This window comes from Doryrhamphus excisus, linkage group LG1, assembly GCF_037039965.1.
Source record: "Doryrhamphus excisus strain RoL-2023G ecotype Guam linkage group LG1, RoL_Dexc_Guam_v1.1, whole genome shotgun sequence".
Lineage (NCBI taxonomy): Eukaryota > Metazoa > Chordata > Actinopteri > Syngnathiformes > Syngnathidae > Doryrhamphus > Doryrhamphus excisus.
In genome coordinates, this window is record NC_136357.1 from 6,315,003 (window position 1) to 6,335,440 (window position 20,438).

A 20,438-nucleotide genomic window follows, 5' to 3' on the forward strand; every position below is an offset into this window, starting at 1 on the left:
ATTTTATTCAGAACATGAACTAGGCGTCTTCCCTGTTCTCTCTCGCCACACCCAATATGGCAGTAAGAAACTTATACATGCGCAACAAGTCCACCTACCCGACACACTAAACTTGTGAGAGTTTAGACGGTGCTGTGCCAGCCTAGGATTGCGGGAATTAAGCCCATAAAAGAGATAATTACTTCCGGTACCAAAAGGAATACAATGGCTGACATAATGATTCACTCCCAGTTACATCTTAGGTATGTTTGCTGGCACATGCCAAAGCCAAATATATGAGCGTGATTTAAACAACATAATGCCATGCCATGGAAGACAGTAAGAAAAACATATAACGTCCCCTTGTCAACATAAATAAGCAAAAACAAAAAGGATGGACACTGGGACATATTATGATCCAGACTACTCATTGCTGATATCAGTCTTGGATGAAATCTTATTCTGGAATGGAATGGAATGACCTTTATTGTCATTATACAAGATGTACAACGAGATTGGAAAGCTTCTCCTTTCAGTGCAGTAGTCAAGTTTAAAAAAAAAGTATATAAAAGTAGAGTAAAAAAGACAATTAACAAGATATCTTATATATATAGATATATATATTCTCTTGGCAGCTTCCCGTTTTGTCTGATATACAAAATACACTACACAACCCTACTCAACTGACTTCGACCTGCATGTCAGCTTGACATTTCAGACAGCGTATTATTAAATCTCCAAGTTCGGTGGAAGTGGGTATGGTATTTTTAGTATGTCTATCCTACTATTTACCGTGTCAAAATAATTGCTGTGAAAAGTCCATTAAAACGATCATTTGTGGTAGCCTAAGACTTTAAACCAGAGCTGGCTTTGCAATGTAGAACCGATGCAACTGGATCTATCGACCAAATTAGGCCACCTGTACTGAGCTGTTAGGATAAATACCTCCAGTATTTGCAATAAAAAATACAATGGGTATTCGGTCATAGATTTACAGTAAAGACTGAATGGTGTTTGACTCATTCAAAACAAGGACATAGTCATTTGGAATTGTGCGTTACAGTGAAGATCTACAAGGAAGAGTTGACTGATTTGAAAGCGTGAAACATCCACTCGCCGCCTCTTTTACAGCATCATTAACAGCGTCTATATGATTCGAAAAGGTAGGCTTGATGAGTCATTCAAGGTCCCTTCACAAGTCGTCAGGATGAGTTTTTTTTTCCTTTTGAAAGGAAGATATTTTCCACTGACGAAAGTACTAACACTTTTCAAACGTAACCGTCAACCAAATTCAAGGTCTGACACTCGTGTTTGTGATGAAAAGTACAAGTAGGAGTTGACGCAAACAGAATGTTTTTTTTTCAGAACTGTTTTTTTTTTATTTTTCCATGCATAGTTTGGACAAGCTTGTAGTGGAAATGAAATATATGAAAAATAAAAAATAGAGGTTTTTGACATTCATTGTTTTCTACATCAGAGAAATTCAAATGAACTCGGAGGGTCCTTCATGATAAAACAATATTTTTTGGGGGGGGGTGAAAGTGCTGTATCAAATAAATACAGTTGCATGAGAATTCGCTAAAAATAAAACATTCAGCACATTTAATACAACAGTGCAATAACATGATGAGGTTGGGGGGTGGGGTGGCGGTGGGGGGGGGGGCACAAAGACAATATTCCAGCATACCGTCTGACCAGAATTTCAGTTTGTCTCAGTTCTGTTTCACATACACTTAGAGCCTGATCTACTTATGTTTTGTGTGTATAAAAAAAAACATGTGCGCCAAATAACACCGCCGTTCCATTTTGTGTGTTTGCCTTCATGAATATGCAGATCGGAACATGCAAAATACCGAGAGGAGGAGCTGCGGTCACTGTGCTGAGAAGGAGGTGCAATGACGGAAGCAACTGTCAGAAATTAAAAAAAAAATAGAAGAAACATACCATTGATTTGATTTGGGAGTCGGTCATTTTTGTTTGGATCCTTCCAGTACAACATCGCAGTACAAGTACATTTCTGATATGTTGACATAAATATCATAACCTAACAAATAGGTTGTGGTGTAAAACATGACAAAATACACTAATGCAATGTTCAACAGTGTGTTTATTTGCATCCTCCATCAAGACCTCCAACTGGTGACAGCTCGTAACAGACACCCGCACCGGTTTTGAACCTGTTTAAATCTGTGCAAGCCATCATAGCGGATCAAATGCAACATGCCCACTTATTATAGCAGGTGCTTATGCAATTTAACACTCGTGATGTGGAATCTTAGTAGATCAGGCCCTTAGTTTTTTTGGATGGGGTTCCAGTTTTAGTGAGAGAAATATCAGACCAACTTAAAACTTCTAATATGTTAAAAAATGAGGACGAAACAGAGCCACTGGAAAATATAGATAGATACGTCACGGAGAATTTAGCAGGTTGGGATTCATTCTCAGCTAGCATCTTCACACTATGAGAAGAAGTTTTATTCATTCATTCATTTTCTACTGCTTATCCTTGCGACGGGTGCTGGAGCCTATCCCAGCTGTCTTCGGGCGAGAGGCGGGGTACACCCTGGACCGGTCGCCAGCCAATCACAGGGCACATATAGACAAACAACCATTCACACTCACATTCATACCTATGGACAATTTGGAGTCGCCAATTAACCTAGCATGTTTTTGGAATGTGGGAGGAAACCGGAGTACCCGGAGAAAACCCACGCATGCACGGGGAGAACATGCAAACTCCACACAGAGATGGCCAAGGGTGGGATTGAATTAGGACTGTGTGCTAACCACTCGCCACCATGCAGCCCTGGCAGAAGTGCATTTGTAGTTAAATTAAAAATTATCTGGAGGTTTGCCACCAGCTGCTTATAATTATCTGCCTTGTAGTTTCCAAGAAATTCATTCATTCATTTTCTACCACTTATCCTCACAAGGGTCGCAGGGGGTGCTGGAACCTATCCCAGCTGTCTTCAGGCGAGAGGCGGGGTACACAGTCGCCAATTAACCTAGCATGTTTTTCGAATGTGAGAGGAAACCGGAGTACTCGGAGAAAACCCACGGCCAAATGGCCAAGGGTGGAATCGAACTCATGTCTCCTAGCTGTGAGGCATGCGCACTAACCACTCTACCAATGTGCAGCCCTAGCATTATTAATGGTTTTAATTCAACAACAGCTGTCTTGGGGCGAGAGGCAAGGTACACCCTGGACTGGTGGCCAGCCAATTACAGGGCACATATAGACAAACAACCATTCACACTCACATTCATACCTATGGACAATTTGGAGTCACCAATTAACCTAGCATGTTTTTGGAATGTGGGAGGAAACCGGAGTACCCGGAGAAAACCCACACATGCACGGGGAGAACATGCAAACTCCACACAGAGATGGCCGAGGGCGGAATCGAACTCGGGGCTCCTAGCTGTGTGGCCTGCGGTCAGAACAATAAGGTGTTATTTCATCATGAAGTGCATGAAGCGAGTGCAAGACTGTATTGTATTCAACTTGGAGGCGTGGTTGGGTTTGTGGCGGTTTCTTCATGTTCTACTCAAAAAGACAACAAAATATGATGCAGGTACATAAAGCCAGATTTGTTAAGTCGGGAAGGTGTCATGACCCCAACTCTGAGGTCATTTGAGACGACTGGTTGTTGTGGTGCGGCTAATTCATCCAATGTTCTGATGACTGCATGAGGAAAACCATGATAAGAAGATTGAATGTCGTCCCAGGGAGAAGATATTCGATACCTACACTAGAAATACTTCAACATACCGAGAGCCACACGGTTCCTTCTAACAGCATGGAAATAAGCAAATACAAAATAAAAAATACTCTTACACAATATGTAGGTAGTTTTCTGTTGACATGAAATCAGTGAGGACTAGAAGATAAATATTTCACATTTGCCTCTCCCTTGCATTTGATGAGAAAATAAAAAAAATGTTTATATGAAAAAGCAATGACAATTTTGAAATATCCTTCAGTAATTAGTAACGTTTCATACCACATATTTTTTCTTTAATTTTTTTTTTTAAACTAAAAATGCTTCAGCTTTTTCTAGTGAGCATAAAAGAGCCAGTGTTGAAACCAATTATAGAATTATTCTTTAGACATCGTAGACTATACACAGATAATAAAAACATGAAACGTGATCAAGTCTTTCCATACAAGAGATAGTATTCCTCTGACTGGGGAAGGAATGGGGGAATAGGCGGGAACGGGGGTGGGGGGCTGTACGATCACATCAGTCAATTGTTGGAATTGCAATTCAACAACTCAATTCAACAGGACAGGACAAAATGAAGTTGTTCACATAAAACTTTTTAACGTCCCACAATATTGAGAAGTTGGTAGCGGTTAATGTGAAGAAAAAAAAAAAGACCTAGGGGGACGAGGGCACACTTTAGTGTGCAGGTAGACAAAGATCTCAGCTCATAGTGTACATGTAGACCCATGGGAGAAGAAAAAATAATCACATAGTAACACCACACTGGCTGCTCAGGAGCAAATGGACAACAGGTCCTGCCGACGGGTAACAGCCATTCATTCAGATAACGGTCATGCCAGATCTGTGCACCTTTGGCACCGTGTCTGGGATTCACTGACAGCCGAAAAAGGGGGGCACGGGGGGCTTCTTGGAGCTGACTGAGGAGTAGCATCTCAGTCAGAAAAGACAAAAAAGCGAAATACTCAACTCACTTGACATGTTCAGCACTGTGGGAGGAACAGTAGTACTTTTTATGAGCTATGAATGTGGAAAGGCTGCTGAATTTAATGTTACACAGCCGACAGTAGCGGGAGTTACCGTTTTGGACCGAAGACACGACTTGGCTTTTAGGGCCGGGGGCGGAGCCGGTGGGTGAAGCCTTGTCTGGAAGGACGGATGTACCGACTGTGTCTCTTCGGGGGTCAGGCACGGGTGACAAAGTCAGACGGGGAGCCCCCGAGGGGGATACGGGTGGAGGTAAACTGGCTGACGGGGATTCACATTCACCTGAGGGGCTGCCATTTTCCAGAGGAGAGGAAGGCGAAGTATCACTTCTTGCCTGCCCGTTAGTACTATTTCTGTGAATGCGAGGACCCGATCTGGGTCCGCCAGTTGGGGTACTGGAGGTGGTGGCGCCATCTCTGGGACTAAGGCTGGGGCTGGGACTAACTCGGCTGCTCGGCTGAGGTTGAGCCTCTCGGGGCGACTGCATCGATACAACCAAGCCATGTATAGTCTTGAAGTGCTCCATTAGGTCACATGTGATGGTTCTGTTTGGACAATACGGACAGATCATCTGAGAAGAAGCCGCGCTAACGCCTTTGGCACCCGCGGCCGGGGTGGCTGCGAGCGCGTTTGCGGTGTCAGGGGGAGACGTAGCATCCGAGGCGGGTAATGCTGAGATGTGCGGACTCGGCGATGAACCTTGAGCTTGTCTCATCCACTCTGCGGGGAGCGCTTTAGCTTCGATTGGATGCAGAAGCTCTTGGCGTTCCTGGTGACACTTGGTTTTCGGAGAGGTAGAGGCTGATCTTTTGAGCCTGTGGAGCTGCTCTAAGGTATGCTGCTGGAGCGTGGTGGCGGGGCAATAGTAGGTCTTATGAGCCAAGTAATTCTCGATGCTGTTGAAGCTGATACTACAGGCGGTGCATTTATGGTAATCGGTGAGCGGCAAGATGGGAAGAATACTGTTGGTTCCATCCCGTGGAACCTCTATGAGGCGAGGCCTTTTACTCAGATCAATTGGACCATCTCCTTCAGGACTGGAGCTTCCTGTTCCACTGGGGGAGACTTCACGTTTCACCGCCAGGCCAAGTACCGAAGGAGACGGAGCGGAGGCGGTGGCGGCTGCAGAAAGAGTGGCGGCGGCGGCAGCGGCAGCAGCAAGGGCTTCGGTTCTCGCCATGTGGATTTCATACATCTTCTTCCTCTTGCGTGTGCGGATCGGCTGCGGGTGGAAGGCTGCCGTGGTGGTCGCCTTTGCCATGTGTACGGCTCGCTGGTTGGTTGGGTCATGGCGTGAAGCACAGTAGAAGCGTTTGTGAACGGTGTAGTTCTCATGGCGACTGAAGCGAATGTTGCAGGCCTCGCAAAAGGTTCGGTTGGGATCCTCATCCACTTCTTCAGCAGACCCGCTGACAGGACTCCGGCTATCCTCGCTTGCTCGTCCTCCTCCACTTACCACACCCTCCCCTTCAGAAGCAGAAGACATTCCTTCCCTGGCTGACGGTGTTTCGGTCTTCACTTCCAATGCTCTCCTCGCTTCTGCCGCGGTATCAGATTCAGGAGGAGAAGCCGAAGCCGCTCTGCTCACTGCTCCATCCCGAGGAGATGCTGATGAATCTTGTGCCTTTCTGGAAGGCACAGCGGTTGGAGAAGTATCCCTTGTTGATCCTGGACCTGAAGCTGATGTTGCACCTTCTCCGTGGTGTCTACTGGAGCAGTAAAGCCTCTTGTGTGCATAGAAATTGTTTATATTGTTGAATGTGATATCACACTCAAAGCAGGTGGCTCCTTTTTGAGGTGGAGTCGCCGTCGATGTGGGTACGGTTGGTGCCGAGGAGAAGAAGGTGGCTGAGGTGTTCGCAGGAAGTGCCTGACCCTGCTTCAGACGGCTGTGAACCATCTCAGACATTTTAGCCAGAATCTCCGAGGCCTGGGGTAAAATGGCTGTTTCGGGGTTAAACATGTACTGAGGCAAAAACATCGATCCGCCTGGGAAAACCGAGCCGGCACCACCGATATGAGTTGGGCTGCAACCAGGAGTTGGACTCGTTGGTTCCGCTTTTACGACTGTGCTGGCGGGGCTTTTTGGAGAATTTGATGTCTGACAAATCATGTTTGTAGTTTGAATCTCATTTGACTTCCCTTCTGCTTTTTGGCCAGCATCTTCACCACTCTCTTTAACATCCATCTGCTGCTCTTCTACCTCAGATTCCGATTGAGGCTCCTCTTTGATTTGAAGGTTTATGTTGGTCTGGGCGTCAGGGGGACTGCAGCCTCGAGGAGTAGCAGAGCCGCCATTAGCGCCTGGGCTGGAGGAATCTGGCTTAGGGACGCAGCCTAAAGGCTCACTGTCTGGTTTGGATGATTGAAGCTGGTCAAGTGGGGTACTTTGACGAGGGGTGGGGCTCCTTTCAGCCGGGACTCTCACCTCTAAATGGGTTTGGACATGCTGCTGCAGCTGGGACGGGGACTCAGAGTTGTGGCCACAGATTTGGCACTTTAGCACCACGCCGGAGTCTCCTGGACTGAGAACTGTAAGAGAGAAAACACGTCATGTCAGACACTCTTATACATGTAATGGTAATGGTAATGTTTTTTTACAATTGATTACAATTGAATGCATCACATAATCAGTTCACAGTTCCACATGTCCAAAAGGAGTAGGAAGAAGCAAAGCTTATTAAATCCTACCCCTCCATCTGGTACTTTTACAATCAGTAACTGTTACATTTGCTCACTTCCTGCTTTCCTAATATAATTTAAGTTGTTTTTTGTCACGTACCGAAGTTCGAGGTACCTTATGGGTACCATAGTAACCATCAATATAGTGATATATATAGCACATCATGACTGGTTCAAGACTCTTCATCCTTGTATTTAGCAAACATCAACTGCTTGTATTGTTTCTTGAATTGGCTCATCGTTGTGCATTGTTTGAGGGTCTTACTCAATCCATTCCATAGTTTGATTCCACATACTGAAATGCTATGGCTTTTTAACGTAGTCCTAGCATATAAGTGTTTCAAATGTAGTTCTTCCCTGAGATCATATTTCTCCTCTCTTGTAGAGAAGTATTGGATGCGATTTTTAGGTAATTGGTTATTTTTTAGCCTTATGCATTATTTTAGCTGTTTGAAGATGAACTATATCAGCAAGTTTAAGTATTTGTGATTTTAGAAATAAGGAGTTAGTATGTTGTATATGCATGTATATTGTATATGTATGTATACTCTTTAAACCAATGTACTGTGGTGGAAAAACCATAAATGTAATTATATGGGAGAACATTTGTCTGAACTCTTGTTTTAACACTATTGTTGTACGGAGTGGAATAATACAAACAAAGTGGAATAATATAAACATGATTTTGTGCGGCTATCTCGTATGGTTATAGTACGTCTAAACAGAGCCCTAAAAATAGTCGTCTGCGGAATCGAGTGCCCAAACAAAGCATACATACATTGGTGACTCAGTCTCGGAAGAATGAACAGTTGTTCTTATAGAGTTGGGACACTATAGACAGATCCCGGCCAAGGAATCCTTAAATCACCTTTATTATGTGTGTGTGGGTATATCAACTGTTCATAGAATGTACATAAATTGCTTGTAGTGAAATAGTGTCAGGGTGGCTCTTCCATCCCCATGGTCTCCCCCCTCCACCAACAAGTCTTCAACTAAGTTAAACATGATGGTAAATGTTCATTTAGCTATTTCATTTGTCCGTTTTATGTATTTTTCTTTCATTTTGAATCAGTACAGAGATGCAACACATGACATCATACATGTCCAACACATCATTCAAATGTTGGCCATCGATCATGTGACTCACCAACGGTCGAGGGCAACTTCGGAAGGCCTGGGCCTGGTGAGTAGACCTCGCTACGAGATCCAGGCTGGCAAACCATGTGGCTTGTGACTAAATGGCTGTAAAGAATATCCCTCGTCGTGGAGACGAAGCCACAGCCGTGACACACGCCATTCAGTGTGTCAGTGTGGACCTTCAGGTGGCGCTCGCAATTTGCTTTAGTGGTGAAGGCTGACAGACAGATGAGGCAGACAAACGGACGCTCACCTGAAGGACAGATGAGAAAGTGAAATTAGTCAGAGTAAGAACAACGTTGCGAGGATCTCTGGAGTCAATATATACTTTTTCTTACCACTGTGTGTGCGCATGTGAATTTCCAGTGAACTTGCACTGGGGCAGCTCTTGTTGCACTGAGGAAAGGGGCATATGCGTTCGTTGGGGTAAGACTCCTTGGGTTTGTCTTGTGGCGGGGTTGAGGATGCAGCTGGCTGTTTCTGTCGGCTGGCGCAGTAGTACATGAGATGGGCTTGCAGGTTCCTTTCACTTCGGTACCAAATCCCGCAGTCTTTGCATGGGAAAATATCCTCTGTTGCACACAGAACACAATCGACATTCAGAGTTGAGTCCAAATACAACAAAAATGTACTGCACAAATATCACAAAGCATTATTATTGACAGTAAATTTGGCTTTTTTGAGAATACATTGTTAAAAATATACATTATATGCTCAAACGCAAAATTGACTTGTCTGAAATGTATACATATGCATTATATGAGGCTAAGCGGTAAATAATTGGTTAATTTAGTAGGACTTATAGGATTGTAAAAAGAGTATATAGCAACTATTATTCCGATGTTACAACTGTGTTTAGTCTTATAATTTGATGCTATCCCTCGTTGATTCAAGGTTATCCACCTAACCTGACCAGCTGCTGTAAATAGCTGAAGTGTGAAATAAAGCTCAAGAAAATCTACTGGATGATCTTCTTGGCATTTTTCAAGTGCCAAAAGAACTTGACACAGGTGGATGGTCTGAATTAATTTCCAAAGCCCTGCATTGCCATCATGTGGCCAAACAGGATACTACTATTAAAAATACTTGCAATTTAGAGGTATGTATTCACACTTAAATGAGATGCTGCTGCACTATATTCTATGTTGTTGTTCTATTCTGGTACGGTCAGCATTCCACTTCTCGCTACATTTGTAATTCCTTTAAAACAACACTCACTATTGACAACAGCAGTGGCCAAAATCGCAGCCATGCCCGCTTGCTGTGGGAGGAGTTGGATGTCTGTGTGAAGCGCGGCAGGGTAAAGCGGCTCCTCCTTCACCACAGATGTTTTCTGGGTAACAAGGTTGAGTAGAGGCGAACCCCTCGCCACAGGAGAGGAGGGTTTTGGAGGAAGCAACGGTGTGGCAAGGAGTCTTTCCCCCACTGAAATTTCTCTAGTCACCTTGCAGAATAGCTCCTCACCTGAGCAGTTTCACAACACACAAAAAAGAAACAATAAAAACATTGTCACCATTGTTGTTATGCAAGTCCCTGAATGGATGAAAAGTGAATATCCAGACCCATAACCAAAAAAAAAAATCTCGCAAGAAAATATGGACATACTGTATTATTTTGCCTGCAAGTGACTATGGCTCAACAGTATGTTTGATATGTGGCAAGAAATTATCAAACAATAAACAATTTCAAGTGTAAAGACATTTTCAAAACAAGCACTCGGCTTCTTCTGAAAAAGTATCCAACTGCAGATTGACGTATTTCTTAACTTCTACAAAACTTCTAAAGCTGCTACAGTGGTTGCACTGGAGATCATAATGATCGAGGAGCCATTTACAGATCAAGAATATGTCTTAAGAAAAGTATCAGAGCTTCTAGTCTCCAAATTAAAAAATAACAGAAAATTATTCAAAAAATGAAAGAAATGCGACTGCATGGTGGACGAGTGGTTAGCGCACAGACCTCGCAGCTAGGAGACCAGGGTTCAATTCCACCCTCAGCCATCTCTGTGTGGAGTTTGCATGTTCTCCCCGTGAGTTTTCTCCGGGTACTCCGGTTTCCTCCCACATTCCAAAAACATGCTAGGTTAATTGGCGACTCCAAATTGTCCATAGGTATGAATGTGAGTGTGAATGGTTGTTTGTCTATATGTGCCCTGTTATTGGCTGGCCACCAGTCCGGCGTGTACCCCGCCTCTCGCCCGAAGATAGCTGGGATAGGCTCCAGCATACCCCCCCGACCCTTGTGAGGATAAGCGGTAGAAAATGAATGAATGAAAGAAATGCCTCTCTCTGCAAAAACAGTCAATGAAAGGACCAATAGAATTGCCTCAAACACCAAAATAATAGGTCTGCTTCCATGGATGACTAGTGAAATTAAAAACATCCACATTTTTAAATAAAAAAAATCTAATCAAATACCAAATAGCTGTCCATTAATTGGGTGATAAATTAACAGACTGACTAATAATCAATTGTTGCAGCTCTAAATGAAACAAAAACCTTTTTGCATCTCACCTTGGCTGTAGATAGTACAGTTGGCATCATATGGATCAGTTGTCAAAGCAAGACAGGTAATCCAGCAATCTGGATCGTCACACGCCAAGGCCCACCTTGAATTCTATACAAGCGGAACAAAGCAGAGGATGACGTGTGAAGAAACGGCGCTTCTTAATTATGAGCGGTGTCAGACTTGGACATGGTTAGCACTTTATAAAAAAAAACATTTCAATTTATAAATGTAAATTGCAAAAAATTATTGAGTAATCAACACAGAGACACATTAGGAAATGCCATAAAAAGACTTTCATGGTGTGATCACTGGATATAATGAACACAATCGTTTCATACACCCGCTCCAGCATATTCATTCATAAACAGCACACATGATGCATGGCATGTGCAATGCCTTTTAATTTCCAGTTGGAGGCAGCATCCAACTATTCATATTCAATGCCACTTCATCCTTTTCCTGCTTCTTGAGAAAGCTGGGGCCCACCCCAGCTGACTGCAGGTCACATTCAAAACACATGTACAGTATATAAACAACCATTCACTTCACAGTCACATCTATTGTCCATGGTTAGAATCCATGCAACAACTGCCTGCATGAAAGCCCACCACTACATTACCACTAATAGTGACCAGAAATAGTTCATATGACACATTTTAATTTCGAAATTCAGTTTCACTAGTTCAAACTCATGCAAAATGCATTTTTCTATATGTATTGATTATTGTTTTGGTTAATGGATACCCATTTTACCTGATGTGACATAGCCATAATGAAACAACAAACAGAACAGCACTGAGCTGAAACACCTGACAAAGATGTGTGGGGGATTGTTTAGGAAAGGAAAATGAGTGGGAGAAACATGTCTGTCTGTTCTCCACTAGAAATGGAGGCAGAGTGTATTGTATTTCACAGGGAACTGAAGCTGATGGGAAGATACGACTGCTTTTGTTTTAATTTGTAACTCAATGCTGGAGCCGTCTGAGCTGTAAGTACTTCTAATTTGTTTCAGGCTAATTCATCATGGCCATGACTTTAGAATTCACCATGATAGGGCAATTGGGAGAGCCAACTGGCACGCCAGTGGAAAACACAAACATCTACATCACACACGCATTAAAAGCTACCAAACATGGCTGTAATGATACAAAAACTAGAATATTTTTTATTTGGTGAACCTTTGACCGTATTATGAGTGATAAAATGTAATTACAAAATGATTCCGTACTGGAAAATTCTCTTAGATTCCAGAATGTTGCATATTGCAATCAAACTTATGGCTGCTCTTAATTTCTCACAGCATAAAATAGCATAATTAATAAATAAAATAGCTGTCTGTCAAGAATAACAAACACCTAGATGTGGTTTTACTCCATGTTAAAGTCATTCATTCATTCATTTTCTACCACTTATCCTCACGAGGGTCGCGAGAGGCGGGGTACACCCTGGACTGGTCGCCAGCCAATCACAGGCACATATAGACAAACAACCATTCACACTCACATTCATACCGATGGACAATTTGGAGTCGCCAATTAACCTAGCATGTTTTTGGAATGAGGGAGGAAACCGGAATACCCGGAGAAAACACACGTATGCACGTGGAGAACATGCAAACTCTGCAGAGATGGCTGAGGGTGGAGTTGAACCCGGGTCTCCTCGCTGTGAGGTCTGCGCTCTCCACATGTCCGCCGTGCAGCCCAAGGTACAAATTTTTGGTCAATATTCACCAATTTTCAAATGTGCTGAAATCATTATATCCTGTCTTCTTTCTGCTTTGAGTTTGCCCAAGGTACCACGCCCAGGGTCATTAGTTATGTTTCTTGCCAGGTAATGATAGCAATTTGGCAAAGTTTAGCTACTAACATTAGCTGCCATTGAACGTATAGCCAATGGTAACAATAGGCTAACAATTAACATGAATGTTAAGACTATATTGTATTGTATTAGCGGTACGACATTCACACTAAGGCTGCTTTCCCTTGTTAAAAACTCTATTCTTGGGAACTTTTATACCAGAAAATATGCACTTACTGAGAATGCTACCTTAGCACAGTGGTCTCAAACGCGTGGCCCGCGGGCCAAATGTAGCCCGCAGGACACTAGTTTGAGGCCCCCGCCTTGATATAAAGTTTAATGTTAGTGCGGCCCGCGCAAGTTTGATATGGATGCTGTATGGTATCATGTACCCAGAAAAAATGATTACGTTTGATTAATGTTCATGTTAAAGGTTAAATAACTCTCCTCCTTATCCGTGTGGAAGTGGTAAGTTTTGGCTATTTAAGTTTAAAGGAAATAACTTGAAGGCTACCGTTTAGGTCGCTAGCTCTCTAGTTTGCGAGTTAGCATGTGTCTCAAGACCCTGCAGTTGCGCAATATGTTGTAAATAAAAAGAGTATAAATGTGACTATAGTCGTGTTTTGTCATGTCTACAGGGCTCTAATAATGCTTTGTTCATTTTAATTTGAAAAAAATAAGTTGTCTACCCACCAACTATATGTGGTTTCTTAAGTTTTTATTATTTGCCGTTTTATTATTATTATTATATTTATTTATTACTGATTGATTGATTTTCTTTATTCTTGATTTGTTTATTTATTTTTCATCTTATTTTGTGTAGAAAAATAAAAAATTAAGATATTTGAGAACAGTGGAATGTTTTATCAGAACTTTTATTATAGAAAATCGAAACCAAAGCACTGAAAAAGTTTGTATATTTTTCTGTTTTTAAGAAATGCGTTTTTTTTTTTTTGGAAAACCTGATGTGGCCCAGCCTTGCCCAGACCCTAGCTCCAGTGGCCCCTAGGTAAATTGAGTTTGAGACCCCTGCCTTGAGCATGAGCAAATTATATTTAAATTGCATTATAACAGCCGCAAGTAGTAAACAATGTGTGTTTCACACCTCATGGCTTCAGCTATATACAGTAGATATACTCCTAAAGCAGTGGTGGGCAAACTACGGCCCGGGGGCCACATGCGGCCCACCAAGTGTTTGAATCCGGCCCGCCAGTTGCTTTTTCAGTATTTCAACTTTTAACATACAAACTGGCAACATGTCTTATTTAGTCATTTTTTTTTAAATGTAAAATTTAGTGACATAGTTTGATGTTTAAAGTGCTCCTGAAAAAAGCCACATGAGAACATACAGCTACAATTAGACAAATCATTCAAGGAAAATGTGTGTGTTAAATACATGTTCTGGCCCCCTGGACAATTTTGTTAACTCAATGCGGCCCACGAGTCAAAATATTTGCCCACCCCTGTCCTAAAGGGTACTTAAAAGACTACAAGGTACCGTGTTATTACCCCAAGTAAAATCACGAGTACACATCACATCATAAAGGGTGAGAAGCTGTCAATGAAGTTGTCTCATGATCAAAAATGTGAGACTAATAACTACACTAATACTAATAACTACGACAGAAGACGATTAAAGAAGGTAAAAGAAAAGGAAACGGGAAGACTTTTGGACAGACTACCACGTCATGTAGGTGTCAGTCTTTGCCACATTCAGTATTGATCCATAAACCCGCAGAGAAGAAGATGTACTCAACACGTCGGCTTTTCTTCCCCGTCACTCTGTCTAACTATCAATCCGGTCCTCGATCTATCAGTCACACCTTCCCGCTACAGCTCCATCTTGGTGGAGAGCGCTGCATTTAAGCCCCATCAGCCGAAGGAGAGTCTTTGAGCTGCAGTCTAAGCCCCTCGCCCGGACCCCGGTCCCCTCATGAATATTAACTAGCCTCAAGCCTGGCTTTAATCTGCCTGATCCCCGCACTGCTGCTGCCGAGACGATAGCGAATCTAATTATTTGGTCTGATATTAACCCCCCGCTCCCACAGCCCCACCACACACACACACACACACACACACACAAACACACACACACTGTTCTTGCTATTACTGCTGTAACATTCAAATGTGTATGTCGGCGCAAACACACACATTGACTGAACTCTAAGCCACCTTCTCTGACTAAAGTCAATTCATATATCACATTCGTAAACACACTCAAGCTTGCACATCTCTCCACCAACCCCCCCCCTCCACCTCCAGCACAGCCTACGACACCCTCTCCTTATCAGGCCCAAAAACACCCTCCTCCTATGCTGATAAAACGTGAATGCAAATGATGCCAGGCTGATTTCATTTCTTCATTTTCTTCCTCCATTCTCTTGTTCAGTATCAGAATGCCTCCTTGCTCTTCTATCCCTTTCTCGCTCCTTCGGTGGGGGGGCCAAACTGCAGTGACGACGATGTCGACCGGATGAGAACTTTCTTCTCACATGCAGATTGAGATTTTATTTACAAAATTGTAGCTATTCCTTGATTAAAGCAACAAAAGCCCACCAGGGTCACTGAAATAAAGTCAAAGTGACAAAAGCAAAAAAAAATTACAAAAAATGTCCTGAAAGTGGTTAGCGCGCAGACCTCACAGCTAAGAGACCAGGGTTCAATTCCACCCTCGGCCATCTCTGTGTGGAGTTTGCATGTTTTCCCTGTGCATGCGTGGGTTTTCTCCGGGTACTCTGGTTTCCTCCCACATTCCAAAAACATGCTAGGTTAATTGGCGACTCCAAATTGTCCATAGGTATGAATGTGAGTGTGAATGGTTGTTTGTCTATATGTGCCCTGTGATTGGCTGGCCACCAGTCCAGGGCCTACCTCACCTCTCGCCTGAAGACAGCTGGGATAGGCTCCAGCACCCCCGAGACCCTCGTGAGGAAAAGCAGTAGTGAATGAATGAATGAATTAATGAAAATTTATTTGGTTAGAGTACGTTTCGGTTTGAGCCGGACTTTCTCGAACAGATTAATGATGCTAACCAAGGTTACACTGTATATATAAAAAAAAAAATTCAGCTGCCAAAATAAGGTAGAACTTGGAGGCACTTTCTTTCCCAGCCTTATCAGTTTGCAACATTTTGAGGTCATCTAACTGGGTCTCTACTAAGCTACCTCGGTCCTGTTCTGACCTTTTCAACCATTGTTCATTCATTGACTCCCTCACAAAACCATTCACTCAATCACCCGATTTGCTCACTTCCTCCCATCTCTTCTTTCACAGTTCCTCCTGTGAAGACTTCTATGTTCACTCGTTTCTTTTTTCATTCTCTTCCTCTGTCAGACTCTCAGTTGTTCCCTTCTGTCCACCATCCTCTTCATCTCCATCAAACCACTCTCTTCTCTCTCTTTTCTCCTTCCATCTCTTGGCTACAGGAAATAGTCTCTTTCCCTGTGCAGGGGGTTGCAGGGTTATGCTCACTGTCCCAAACAAAGAGGTCACTGTGTGAATCCTCAAAAATACAAAAAAGAAAGGAAGGCAGATAAAAATCAGAAACCGACTCTCATCCGCTTCTCTCAAAGAAACACACACAAGCACACAAACACACACACACACACTTTTGCTGCTGTGCACGGAACACACGTTGTTAATTCCTGTTACTCCTGCACACGCAGAACGACTGTATTCATACACAGTCAGCTATGATTAATGACTATAAATTGCATGGAAAAATATACAAGTGCGATACTTAAATCAGCGACTCGGATAACAGATTGGAAAATGAGGAACTGCTTTTCCTATTGGAGAGCACGTTCCTGAACAGCCAGAAAATGTGAAGGCAGGCTTTCCCAACTGCTTCACTTGCCTTCTTCCTCCACTAATCACGAGCCGGAGGAGATGACAGGGAGAGGAAGATACCAGTCAGTCACAGCGCTAACTTCCCCTGTTACAATTGCATCACCTTTCTCCCAGCATTCCTTCTCATACATGTGTTTTTTTTTTAATCTTAGATGTTTTGTTCCAGTTCACCAGTAGACCTTTCCTTCCTTTCTCCGTGTGAGTTCTTCATGCGCCTCTTTGACTTCTAACCATCATAGATTATTTCTCTCAGGATTATTAGCACTTCAGTATGTAAAGAAGTGGTAAAGTTTTAAGACAGGTAAAAGACTAAACTGACACTGTACATTCATTCATTTTCTACCGCTTTTCCTCACGAGGGTCGCGGGGGGTGCTGGAGCCTATCCCAGCTGTCTTCGGACGAGAGGCGGGGTACACCCTGGACTGGTCGCCAGCCAATCACAGGGCACATATAGACAAACAACCATTCACACTCACATTCATACCTATGGACAATTTGGAGTCGCCAATTAACCTAGCATGTTTTTGGAATGTGGGAGGAAACCGGAGTACCCGGAAAAAACCCACGCATGCACGGGGAGAACATGCAAACTCCACACAGAGATGGCCGAGGGTGGAATTGAACCCTGGTCTCCTAGCTGTGAGGTCTGGGCGCTAACCACTCGACCGCCATGCCGCCCTGACACTGTACATGCAATTTCAAATGGACGGTTCGTTTACCATTTTCCAAAGTGATTGGAATGTTTTTCACCCACAAGCCATAAAATAATAATCTGGATCTTCATGCCAAATTGCTTTTCATGAGGTAAAAGTGGCGGCACGGTGGTCTAGTGGTTAGCGCGCAGACCTTGACCAGGGTTCAATTCCACCCTCGGGCATCTCTGTGTGGAATTTGCATGTTCTCCCCGTGCATGTGTGGGTTTTCTCCGGGTACTCCGGTTTCCTCCCACATTCCAAAAACATGCTAGGTTAATTGGCGACTCCAAATTGTCCATAGGTATGAATGTGAGTGTGAATGGTTGTTTGTCTATATGTGCCCTGTGATTGGCTGGCGATTAGTCCAGGGTGTACCCCGCCTCTCGCCCAAAGACAGCTGGGATAGGCTCCAGCACCCCCGAATGAATGAATGAGGTAAAAGTGACAGAAACAAGGAGGAGGTCTAAAGTGTACACAGAATGGCCGTCTGCAAGTGATAACGGCTTATTTCTTAGGCTTCTGTTTCCTTATAGAAAGGAAGTTGTATATCTGGCTTATTCTCGGGGGGCGTAACAGAAGGTGTCACACTGTAAACATCAATTTGCCTTCTTATGAAAAAGCATAAATATTAATTAACATTCTAATTTAATGGGCGGGGGAGGCAGATGGCTAAAGAGGAATAAACTGCTGATGAGTCCAGATAAAAGCCAAGATGGCAATCAGGATGTAAACAAATTGGCTCAGACAACAAAAAAAAAGGGGGAGAAAAGAAAAGACGACCGCATCGCGGGAGGATAAGTAGGTGTTCACCTTCACCCGTCCTTGAGGAAGTGATGATGGGGAAGTGGAGGGATGAGGAAAGTAGAGGAGGTAGAGCGGAGCAGAGATAGAGTGAGAAGAGACTACCCCAAAAGTGTTTGAAAAGCCGTGGGTGGCGCGCCTTATCGCCCAAGTTCTCCTGGAGAGATTATTGGGGGATTAGTGCGAACGCTTGTTTCTAAAACATGATGAAAAGACGTTCGCGTGTGATAACGCTTTGAACTCCACTACTCTGCTTCTTCTAGGATCGTGCCTTCAGGCTGCCTTTCCAAGAAAGACAGGATTGGGGTGGTGTGAGCCTCTGGGTAGCACTGAAGGAGGGCGAACAATAGGAATGATGTTGTAAATGGGGGGGTTTCTACTGTGCGTAGAATTTATTTCGGGCATTAGTCCACTGGGAGGATATAAAAACAATACATTTAGTTGTATGGACGCATTTGGAAACTTGCATCAGCATTTATTCCTCTTCACTTTGAGATCACTCCGTTACAATTTCCAAACAAACCAACTTTGTTCCAATGGCGTGCATTTCTACTATCAGTTAATTAAAGCAGGATCCAATCAAACGAGAGGCGATCTAATATCAGATTTGTGATATGTGATCCAATCAACTGTGATGAGCTCACTGTGGGCTTGCCATGGGAGGTTAGCTGAGGAGGACCTGGGTTGTTCACTCAACCAAAAAAAAAAAAAAAACGGGAGGAATCAGCAGGCATGTGATCAGTCGATCAGTAAACATTGTCATAGCTCTCTGTTCTAAACTCCCGACAGCCATATCAGCTGGAATATGTTTAAATAGATAAATGGTTTTACGCCTCTTTCTCAAGAGATGCAAATGGAAGGATTTCCATATGACACAGGCCAGTTAACACATTGCTAATCTAATGAAGGAGATCTGTTTCTCTGAATTGACAAACTCACTGCTACCCACATGATAACACGCACACACACACACACCAGAAAATCCATTTGTACATTATTTAGATATGCCGGAAAAAAAAGTTTATATGCATCCGTGTGCAGCATCTTTACTTAAAACTTAAATATATATCTGCACACACAAAATGCCCGTTTTAGTGTAGTGCTGCTAAGTAGGCTTCCTACCTAACTGATAGAACTGGTTATCTCTCTGGGACAAATTCTAGGTAAATTTATTGAGGGATAAGTTGAGAGAGGAACGGCAATGCCAGAAGGGGAATCACTGCCTGGGCTGTGCCAATCTCTTCCTGAGACGGGGGTGGGGGTGGGCGTTGAGAGAGGTGCGAGACTTAACATATAATAGAAGTGAGGGAAGTCAGGCTACAAAAATCCAAATGAAAATAAGAGAGGAGTGTTGCTGAACCATACAGGAAAAGGATGAATGGCTATGTTCCATATTCTAAAAACATTAAAGATATCTTGAAGATATTCAAGACAGTGACATTGTTAGTGGGTTTGTTTTGAGACCATCTAGAACAGGGGTCTCAAACTCAATTTACCTGGGGGCCACCGGAGCTAGGTTCTGGGTGAAGCTGGGCCGCATCAGGTTTTCAAAAAAAAAAAAAAAAAAAGCATTTATTAAAAACTGGAAAAAAAATATCTTCAATGCTTTTGCTTCTGCTATACCCTACACTTTTTCAGTACTTTGGTTCCGGTTTTCCACACCAAAATATCTCATGAAACATTCCACTGTTCTCAAATATCTTAATTTTTATTTTTCTATACACAAAATAACATAAAAAAATCAAATTAAGAATAAAGACAATAAATCAATCAATCAGTAATAAATAAGTAAAATAATAATAAAACAGCAAATAAGAAAAACGTAAGAAACCACATACAGTTGGTAGAAAAATTATTTTTTTCAGATTCAAATGTACAGTATTAACAGTTATTTAACCTTTAACATGAACATTAATGAAACTTAATAATTTGACCCAATTAGCAAGTTAGCATCGTACTCAGTTCCATCTGGGAGCAGCGTCGTAACTTTAACATGTTTGATGAGATGCTTTATCGTTTCATTCCAAATCATTTCCTGCATTTATTTATACCCAGCATCATAAGCCTTTAGCTTCATTGCTAATCCAAAGCAAAACAGGGTAGGGTAACAGTATGGGCGGGGCAAAATCATATTAATTGTGCCCGGTGTGCACACACAGCTTTAAGCTGTCATTTCAACATTAAACTTTGGTATCAAGGTGTGGGCCTCAAACTAGCGTCTCGCGGGCCGCATTTGGCCTGCGGGCCGCAAGTTTGAGACCCCTGATCTAGAAACTA

At 42.9% G+C, this 20,438-nt stretch overlaps 1 protein-coding gene across 2 annotated transcripts in view; it reads right to left on the reverse strand.

Moving 5' to 3' along the window:
• Positions 1-2,978: 2,978 nt before the first annotated feature.
• The window catches only part of zfpm1 (zinc finger protein, FOG family member 1), a 90,036-nt gene continuing 72,576 nt past the window's right edge, over positions 2,979-20,438 (reverse strand). For both annotated transcript variants that reach the window (XM_078799343.1, XM_058074593.2), the window contains 5 exons: positions 11,024-11,126; positions 9,729-9,974; positions 8,849-9,082; positions 8,521-8,763; positions 2,979-7,223 (listed from right to left, as the gene is read on the reverse strand). In XM_078799343.1, coding sequence (XP_078655469.1) covers positions 4,675-7,223; positions 8,521-8,763; positions 8,849-9,082; positions 9,729-9,974; positions 11,024-11,126 — 3,375 coding nt within the window. In that variant the 3' untranslated portion in view covers positions 2,979-4,674. The remainder of the gene's footprint in view (positions 7,224-8,520; positions 8,764-8,848; positions 9,083-9,728; positions 9,975-11,023; positions 11,127-20,438) is intronic.